The 10,565-nt window shown below is 37.8% G+C and overlaps 1 protein-coding gene across 4 annotated transcripts in view; it reads left to right on the top strand.

The window, feature by feature from the left end:
- Positions 1–10,565, top strand: part of LOC106872232 (protein split ends) — a 126,298-nt gene that overhangs the window by 97,235 nt on the left and 18,498 nt on the right. For 3 of the 4 annotated variants that reach the window (XM_052977053.1, XM_052977052.1, XM_052977050.1), the window contains exon 3: positions 9,269–9,433. In XM_052977053.1, coding sequence (XP_052833013.1) covers positions 9,269–9,433 — 165 coding nt within the window. The remainder of the gene's footprint in view (positions 1–9,268; positions 9,434–10,565) is intronic. The other variant, XM_052977051.1, reaches the window with a different exon arrangement.

Genomic DNA, 10,565 nt, shown 5'->3' with positions numbered 1-10,565 from the left:
ATATATATATATATATATATATATATATATAATTGCCAAACAGGTGTGGTGTCCTATATGGGACATTGCTACTGGCATTTTATAGCCCCAGGAAGACATCTCTTCTAGCGGTCTAACGACACACATTCTGTGTCCGATTAGTATTTGAGAGGGGAGGTCATTGCTCCCATTCCTAGCCTTACGTAATACACATAGACTCGCGTTTCTGGGTCGTTATCTGTCTTCAGGGTGTGTTAATCACCAGCTAGTGATGAAAACCCACCTCACTCACAAAATACTATATGCTTTTTCCAGCTACAGATTGCGGCTGATCTCGAAAAAGGAGAAATAAGGTATATTAAATCTGGGTGAGATGTAAACAGTAGCAATACGGAATTGTAACATATAATTGCCAACCACACACACACACACACACATATATATATATATATATGTATGTATAAACTTGTGTATCTATATTTAATGCTTATACAAAATAGCTGTGACAGTGAAGTTTTCGACCTGCCATAAACGTAGTCAGTCACAGTCCTGTAAAAATGTAATAAATATGTACTCTACAAATGAAGTATTGAGTAATTTTTCAGTTTAATGTTCAATTATTTTTATAATAACCTGACATAGAAACAGACATTATATATATATATATATATCTACACACACACACACACACACACACACACACACACACACAACCGTTGCACATCACCTACATGAATTACATAATAGGCATGGAGTATCTACATTGTATGTATGCACACACAAATAATGTGCGCGCGCGTATGTACGCGCGCGCGCAACACACACACACACACACACACACACACACACACACTCACACTCACAAACAACAAAAACATGCAATACATTACCTTCATGAACTATATAATAGACACAGCATATATACGCATGTATGTAATGTATATATGCACACAGACATGTAGTGCATCACCTAGATGAATCATCTATATTCATGCCATTGGCCCACTTAAGTTATTTCCCTGAGCTCCTTATTTTTATTTATTTATTTTTTTCCACATATAATTATGTGCAATATTGTCTGCCTAATCATTTCTCTCCCCTCACCGCTACCACATCCTCCCTCCCTTCCTCCTCCTCCTTCTCCTCCCAACATCCTATCATGTCTGTACAGCTGCTCAATGTTCTTAACGTTCCTGCTACCAGCTGTGGTGGTCGGTGAGGGAGGGAGGGAGGGAAGGAAGAAGGGGACGTTCCCCCCTCCCCACCTTTCAGCTGCCTTTGCCATATCACATGTCACTTCTTCTCAGACATCAAAACACATCTAAGACAGAATAATCCAGAAACCGATGCCCCCTCCCCCCAACCTCACCCAGCCTAGATTTTGAAATGTAAACTTTCAATGTTCAATGTTTTTGAGTCAGAGAATGTCAGCCAGACTGACTGTTTTTAGTTTAGGATTATCTCTGTGTGTATATTTTCTGGTGTGTGTGTGTGTGTGTGTGTGTAAACACACATGTACATACATACACACACACACACACACACACACATATTCCAACACAGATTTATCAAGTACGTGTGTGTGTGTATGTGTATATATATATATATATATGTGTGTGTGTGTGTGTGTGTGTGTGTGTGTGTGTGTGTGTCTGTGTGTTATCTGGATGCAGCAGTGACTAAACGACCGCAATGTGGTGCATAGATGTTAGCAATGCAGTGGCTTCTGCAGTCTGGCATGCAGTAGCTACAATACAGATATACATGTTAATGGAGTGATATATATATATATATATATATATATATATATATATATATATATATATATATATATAAATAAATTACAATGAAAGAAAACAGTATGCAAATTAGATGTTCTGACATTCAATTCCAAAAGTGACAGGCCAGCTAATTTGCATATTCCATGTTTGTATGTTATGTCTGCAATTAGATTTCCATGTTCTGTGATTGTATGGTAATGTGTTCGCTTGGACTCATTCTCCTCTGTCTCCAATATCTTCTTTCTAACAACTACGTAATGTTTCTTTCTTACGGATAGCTGCATATATTTTTAGCGAATATGGCACAGATTTGCTTTCGTTTTTTTTTTTTTGAGCCTATGGCCTTCATGCCTGTCTATTGTGACTGCAGTAACTGAACTAACTACTCTGGAAATATATAAAATAGTTTTAAAACAGGTTTATGAGATTCTTCACTTGGCTGCTTAGTCAGTCAGAAATCGTCATTAACTGATTCAGGTGGTGGTGGTGGTGGTGGTGGTGGTGACAGCTGCATGGCAGTGGTAGTGCTGGCGATGGTGGTGATGACGATGTGGTAGTAATGGCAGGGGGAGAGGTCTGTATGTGTGTCACTGTTGATATGTAGTGTGTGTGTGTGTGTGTGTCATTGTGGTAGTGATTGTGCTTGGCAGTGGTGGTGACGGCAGCAGTTGTAGCTCGTGTGTGTGTGTGTGTGTTTGGTAGTGATTAATTTAGTTTAATTTAGGTTTTAAAATGATTTGAATGCAATGATGAACTTTAACTTTTTTTTTTGTTTTGTCTGAGAAGCATGTGATCTGATAGCTTTGTATGCCCCCTCCCCCTTCCTCTGCCTTCTCCCCCATCCTCTACCTTCTCTCCCACATCTGTTTCCCCTCCCCCTCTCTCTCTCTCTCTGTCTCTCTGTCTTGTGCATTTCCAGAAACTTTTAGAACTTGGCACTGGACCTGGATGTCAGGCTATTTAATGAGTTGATGTAATGGACAGGTGGGGTGGTATGTGTGGGTTTTCCCATCCCCACTCCCATTGGTAATTTGGGGCAACTGAGAGCAAACTTAAGGGAGGGAGGAAGGAGGGAAGTGATTAGTGGTATACAGTGGAGGGGGGATATATATGTGGTGGTGGTGGTGGTGGGGGGTGGTGTCTCAACAGGGAATGTAAATAATAAAGTTGTAATGAAAGAATTGGTTTTGGAAAAAGTAATAATGTTGAAGGTAGAAGAATTTGTTGTTGAATGAAATTTATAGAATTCAGATATGAATTAGGGAAATGTAGACTGGGAATATTAATTGGAACATGATTTTAGGCACCAGATGACATTTTGTTGTTCTCTTCCCTATATTGTTTGTGTGGTCACAAGAGGTGCACAACATTCTCCCCTCATGTGTTTTGTTCAGACCCAAGATACAAAACCCTGGAATCACAATGGTTGTTGTTTAGTCATAGGTTAGTTGTGATGTAGCAGCAGTTTAGGATCAAACATGATCCATCTATGACCAAGGTGTTCATCAGCAATTACATTAGCCAATGTGTGTCTCTTTTTGAAGATGTTAGGGTGTAATGAGATGTGGGAGATGCTGCTGCTATCTCTGCCCAGTTGGATTTGGACTTGATTGACTTTAACCCTTTTGATACTGAACCCATCTGAAACTGCCCCTGATTTTATGATAGAAACTTCATGTTTTAAAGTGATCTAAATCAAAACTTCGTTAATTTATATTTCAAACACCAATTTAACAATGATAATCATTTTACTACATTTTTCATTATTTTCAAAATTAATCGGAACGAAGGCAATGTATTTCGACAGAAATATGGTCACAAAAGGGTTAAACAAGAAACAATACTTTCAATAATGTATTCCTAGATCAGCAATGCACAAACTGCAGCCTGTAAAACCATATTGCAAAGACTTTCTTGTTTTAATAAATAACTGAAAATTAACATAACGAACTGCTTGTACCACAAACACACACAATAGTATTTATTTATTATTGTTTCTTTATATTAATTTCCTTCATGCCTTTATTAACCTTTTCTTTGCTACTGTTTTCGATCATCCAAATTATATGATATACTTTGCGGCCTGCCTTGAGTGATTGAATTCCTGATTTGTTGGCCCTTTGGACCAGAAAGGTTGTACATCCCGTTCCTGGATGCACTTCAAAGAGACTTGAATGTTTAAGGCTAGGATGTGTTTGATTAGGGGTTGGCTCAGTGAAGATTGACCTGGGGCTAAAAAGACACCACCATCCTCTGAATATCTTTCGATTTGCTGTTATTTATTTATAAATATTTTTTGTTGTATTCTGCTGTACTATTTCTCTGCCTGATAAATTAATATTGAATTTCCAGAAATAACTGAAATCTATGTCAGTTGACCCTCAATTCAACTTTGTACTTATTTATTCATAACCCACACTGTATTGGTAGTCAGGTCGTTAACTTGCTGATAACAATGTGTCTCTCAACACAATGTTTGCCCATTAATGTTGATGTTGCTCTTTGTTATGTTTGTTTTCACTGGTTGAGACATGTTGCTAGGGTGCTGTGTTACAGGCCTTAATGTTGCTAGGGTGCTGTGTTACAGCTGTTGTGTTATTGTTTCAATTTCAAATGACACTGAGATTGATTTCACTTTTTGTTCTGAGGCTGATAATATCAGCCAGTGACAGTCAAATAATAGCCATGTCCTCTCAAAAATCTTTACCTGTTTTAGAAACTATTATAAATTAAAATATTTCTGCCCCTCCCCCACACACACACTGATCCTCATCCTCATCAAGTGATATCCATTTTCCATGTTGACATGGGCTGGGCAGTTCAACAAGAGCTGGTGAGGCCCCCATCTCTGCTTTGGCATGATTTTTATGGCTGGATGCCCTTCCCAACACCAATCACTCTGCTGCATGCTTTTTATGTGGTACTAGTGAGGCTACCAGGTAACTTGCAAGACAAGACCTCTCAGTTAACGTTAACTCATCATCATCATCGTCATCATTTAATGCTCATGTTCCAAGCTTGCTAACCTCTGTCAAAATTGATGTTAATTGATGATGATGATGTTGAAATTGTATTCACTTCAATCACAAAAGTTCCTATACCGATATCTTTACCTTCGAGTGAAGTTTTTGTCACTCTTTTTGGCTTCCTCTCTTTCTCTTTTACCACAAGATTTGGACGAAACAATGTTTTGATTAAAGGCTGTATAGTATTTAATTGCACACTATATCAGCGAGTGCGTGTTGCGTGGCAACACACACACACACACACATGCGCGCACACACAACAAACAGGTCACTGGACTAAGCTGAGTGTGAGAAATTTTTGGTCTCTTTCCTAAGTTTGAGGCTTCTTTTTTTAGAAACTGCTTGCTTATTTCTCATCTGTGTATAAAAATGCTAAAACAAGAAGTCATTGTGGGAAGGATTCTCTGCTCAACCACACTGACATCTGACTTTATATAAACTCCAGCCTCTTATCAATTACATTATCTACTTCCCTAATATATCTCTCTAGAACCATTGAACTGGAACTATACACCCAGATGTAGTGTTAGTGAAATGGGAACCATTTAGCTATTATCAGTTAGTATAGTAATGTGGTTTCCGTAGCAACTAGGCCAACTGTCACTCCGTGATATACCTCTCTGTCTCACATTTGTCTTTCTGTTAATACTAATAGATTTAGTAAGTACCATTGAGTCTTGTATTAAATAGCTTTCTAAATATATGGAGAATCATTACATGGTGTAAAGTCCTAAATATAAAAAACTATGATCTGTCTTAGCTACAAAATCCTTAATAAAACTATATGATCCGCCGTAACTGCAATGTCGTGTTTTAAATAAAACCAAAATAAGATTAGTCTTAGCAATCTTTGTATTTAATTTTCTGATTTGCTAATAGGGTCAGGACTTAATTTCCTATGAAAATTAAAAATAGTTCATCTTCCCTGTTATGGAGTCATTAGGAATATTTTTGACCTGTAGACTAACGATGACTTTCCAACAGTGACCATTCCATCTTTTTTTTTTTCCAGCCAACATGGTTTTGTTCTTTGGCTTTTTTTTTTTTTTGTAAGACAGGAAAGAAAAGTTTGGTTATTGCTTGCAAATGAGCTGATCAGTAAAAGATATATTTGTTATTTTGTGATGTACAAACACACTGGATCACTATTGATGGCTTCTATTCACACTCTCTCTCTCTATCTCTCTCTCTCACTGACCCCCACCCCGATACCATATCTGCAGTTAAGTGATGATTGCATTTGAATGAAAAAAAAATAGAAAGAGGAGGTGGGGGATAAACATTGATCTGTGGAAAGAATATGAAATACTTTTTGCTATTGTTGATGATCGTGTGTGTGTGTGTGTTAATGATAATTGTGTCTGTGTATAGAATATGTTGTCATATTGATTTTACTAAGCTCAAGGACAACGTTCGTAAGTGGGAGGGGGGGGTGTGACTGTATGTGTGTGTAGAGGGGGTATTAGTGGAATAAACTTTTATCACGCTAACATAGATTGAACTTGGAACCAAGAGAGTGACAACAGCTGTAAATACCAAAAATATAGTCCAGTTCTGTAGTTTTGGCTATCTCTTCTCATATTTGTGTTATCAAACATACACGCGTGCACACACACACACACACACACACACACACACACACACACACACTCTGTTGAATTGTAATAAATATACCAAGTGTGACAGCAGGAACCTAGTTCTCATAATAACGACTCATCTAATACACCCAGTTGATCTGGTTTCAAGCTTCAAGCTACAGAAAATATCTGTAATTTTCTCTTGTTGAAAGTGGTTTTATTGTTTTTTATTTTTTATTTTAATTTTTTTTACTGACCTGACTTTACTTTGCATATGTCACTGTGTATGTGTGTGTGTGTGTGTGTGTGTTTGTGTGTGGCTTTTGCTGGTGTATATCCTTGAAGGCTATAATTGATGATAATTAATTCACGAGGTACACACAGAACTGAGGGAATCCAAACAAAAACTGCGTTTATATATTCTCAATATCTTCTGGCAGATTTGGGCATGAATACCTGATGACTGTTGCTTTTTGTCATTGGAGAACGTCCCTTTGCTTTAGACAATGTGTATTCATAGCACATACAATTCATTGGTATAAGGTTGATCTTTGAGAAACCATGTTTCAACTTTGTGTCTCCATCTCATGAATTATTATTTGTTTAGCAGTCATCAGTATACACGTAGCTGACTCATTGGGAACCGCTACTTAAGGGGAGAGAGTGTGTGATACTTAAGGCGAGAGGATTGTTTCTAAGTTTATTTTTCTTACATTGAGAAATCATTATCAAAGAGTGAAAAGGGTATCCATTATTTCCATATAATATTTTTATTAGTTTCCAGTAGTCATGGATAGTAGCATTTTCACCCTTGTTCTGGGCTCTTCAGCATGACATAACTCATGATTTGGAAATCTAAAGATATCACTATGCAAAAGCAAATAAAGTTGTTTGTTGATTTCTACAAACCTGTGCTTTTGTTACATACATCACTCCTGTGGAGGAGACATGATAACTTTGAACTACATAAGGTGTCTCAAGGTTTCCTTACACCTGTAAATCATGTGTATTATGAATGCACTTCATCTAATGGTGGTAGGTATTCTCTGATGATGAAAAAACATGTCCAATGTCATCCTGAATGTATAAAACTAAGACAGCCAATTGGAACATTTTTGATGAAAAAAACCTAATGAAGCAATTTCGACTTGAATCTAAAACACTACAGGACCATTTTTTAATATAAGAATAAAGATTGTTATATTTCAATCCTACAATTCAGATGAGAGACATACTACCATGTTTGTTATATCAGAAATGTAATGTTATTGTATTGTTGCTGCTATACATTGTGTCACATGAGGTAGTGACTGATGTGTTTTAGGTCAGTGCTATAGATTTAAGAGTGCTGGATAAACAGTTTGGTCTGAAGTGTGGTTTGACTACTGAGTTTAACTCGCATCATTCTACTACTTCAGTGATCTCATCATCTATACCATCCTCTCCAGTCTGTTTTGGCTTGGTTTCTACAGCTGGATGCCCTTCCTAACACCACCCACTCTCAGAGTGTAATGGGTATTTTTCTGTCCCACTGGCACATTTGTGTGACCGTGGCTGTCTGTCACAGCTGTGGTTTTACTTGGCTTGAGGGGTCTTCTGAAGCACAGCATAATGCCAAAGATGTCGGTCATTGCTTCTGTGAGGCCCAACATTTGAAAGGAGCTTAATCACTCACTTTGCCTTCGTGAGGCGCAATGCTTGAAAGGTGCTGGTTATGTGACACCAGCAACAGCTACGACTATGATTTCACTTGGCTTGATGGGTCTTCTCAAGCACAGCATATCGCCAAAGGTCTTAGTCACTAGTCATTGCCTCTGTGAGGCCCAAAGTTCAGAGACCATGCTTCACCACCTCATTCCATGTCTTCCTGGGTCTAACTCTACCACAGCTTCCCTCCACGGTTAGGGATTGGCACTTCTTTATACAGCTGTCCTCGTTCATACGCATCATATGACTGTACCAGTGCATTCATCTCTCTTGCTCACCACATCTGACACCACTGATGCAAGCCTACACATGTCCTTGGCTGTCACAACCCATGTTTCACTGCTATGTAGCATAGCTGTTCACACACAAGCATCATACAATCTGCCTGTCATTCTGAGAGAGACGCCTTTTGTTGCCAGCAGGAGAATTTCAAAACTCGCCTCTAGTTTTAGGTTGGTTAACTTTGTGGAAATACATTTGATTCTTTAAATTTCTGAGTTTTGTTCCTGCCATGAGGAATCTTCATTCTTTTCCTAAAGAGTTTAAAATTCAAGTTGATATCCTTCAAAGTGTTGATAGTTGGCGCAACTAGAATTATTGGTTCTCTGAGCAACAATAGTGAAGTTTGGGTGAAGGCAGTTTGTTTTTTCTTCCTCTAATATCATCAAAAGAAACTGCAGGGAATTTACTAGTTTATTAGTTAATTACATAATTATTCAGATATTTTGTTTCTTTCACGCAGTTCTTTCCTGTATTTCATATTTGTATTTGGTTTGCAAGATCCTTGATGTGAATGTGTGTGTTGAAACATTTTGTTGTATCTTGGGAGGGTCATTATACCAAATAATAAACACATGCACAGATTGTTTCACTTCTTTATTTGTCAATTGGGTAACCTTTTAACCAAATAAACTAATCAGTTGCTTAAGTAATCATTTGGTCATTCAATCAGTTTTGTCAAACTCCTTTCATCACCTTTCTTGACCTCATCAATAAATTTCCTTCTCTACAGTTTTGTCTATTTGAGCTGCCTGTACATTGAAGCTGATGTCAATTATAATTTTTATTAAATCTCATAAGTTTTGACACTTTCTATTATTTATGTCCAGGTTTCTGCAGTCTAAACCTTGTTCTAACCTCAAATTGTTGTTCTGCTATAATAATAATAATTATTATTATTTTCTTTTTGTTTTTCCAGTAGCTTGGATGAGGAGGACACCTACAGGGAATATTACTATAGTGGCAGCAGTAGCAGCAGAGAAACAAATCAGTTTGAGAACAGATACCCTTATGATGAGCAAGTGCAGCATCAGTCGAGGTCTTACCAACGGAACAGAACCACATTTACCAAGCAATATGAGCGGTGAGTTTGGTAATTCTGTCAAGAATTGAGTTCACATGAATTTTATAGTCAAAAATCATCTCTGGAAATCCTCGTTGTAGATTTCATTTGATGCCTGTATTCCATGCTTGCATGGGTCAGATGATGCTTATTGAGGCAGATTTCCCATGATCCAATGCCCTTCTTGTTGCCAGCCCTTCCCTATTTCCAAGCAATGTTAAATTTTCCCACGGCCAGACATGTCTTTCCTGGTAGACTGGGAACTAATACTATTGCTTCTGTGAGAGTGACGCTCATTTATGACCATCACATGATATCTCGACAAGGGTATACACACACACACACACACACACACACACACACACACACACACACACACACACAGCAATCTGAATTTCTAGATCTGCTGTTTGTTTGTGCATGTGCACATGCATTCATGACTGTGTTTGTGTGTATGCAACACATCCACTCCCTTATTAAGTAATGCTTTCTCAATTAAGGTGTTAAGTACAGTTGTTTTTAATGCTCTCCTCTCCCTCCCTTTGAGAGAGTAAGGGGATAATTAGATATAATTTTAGTAAACTCATTTATGAAAAAAATCGTTCCAAATTATAATAATTTCTTCATGGATGGATAATATTTTGTAGTTGTTATCCCCCAAATTTTTATACTTGAGGAATCTTTGGAATACATTCCATGTTTTGAGTATCCCCTACATAAACATTATTATGTCATCATCATCCTCATCATCATAATGTCCACTTTTCCATGCTTGCATGAGTTGGACAGATTTTCTGAAGCTGGATGCTCTTCCTGTTACCCACACTCACCAAGTTTCCAAATAAAGCAACATTTCTGCATGACTAGACATGCTTACACAGAAGGTGTGTCCATGTCCTTGACATGACATTGCAGGATAGTTGGAAATGATGGTTGCTGTCATACAAGCAATGTTATTCCAATTCCAATATTCTGCAAGAGCATGTTTGGCCATAGGTAAAACAAGGTGAATGTTGGCAACAGGAAGAGCATCCAGCCATAGAAAATTTGCTTTAATAAACTGCCCCCAACCCATACAAGCATGGAAAAGTGGATGTTAAAATGATTTCTCTCACATGAGCGCGCGCGCGCACACACACACACACACACACAC

Source organism: Octopus bimaculoides, chromosome 26 (assembly GCF_001194135.2).
Source record: "Octopus bimaculoides isolate UCB-OBI-ISO-001 chromosome 26, ASM119413v2, whole genome shotgun sequence".
Classification (NCBI taxonomy): Eukaryota; Metazoa; Mollusca; class Cephalopoda; order Octopoda; family Octopodidae; genus Octopus; species Octopus bimaculoides.
Note: the sequence above shows the minus strand (reverse complement) of the source record. Positions and strands in the feature narration are given on the sequence as shown.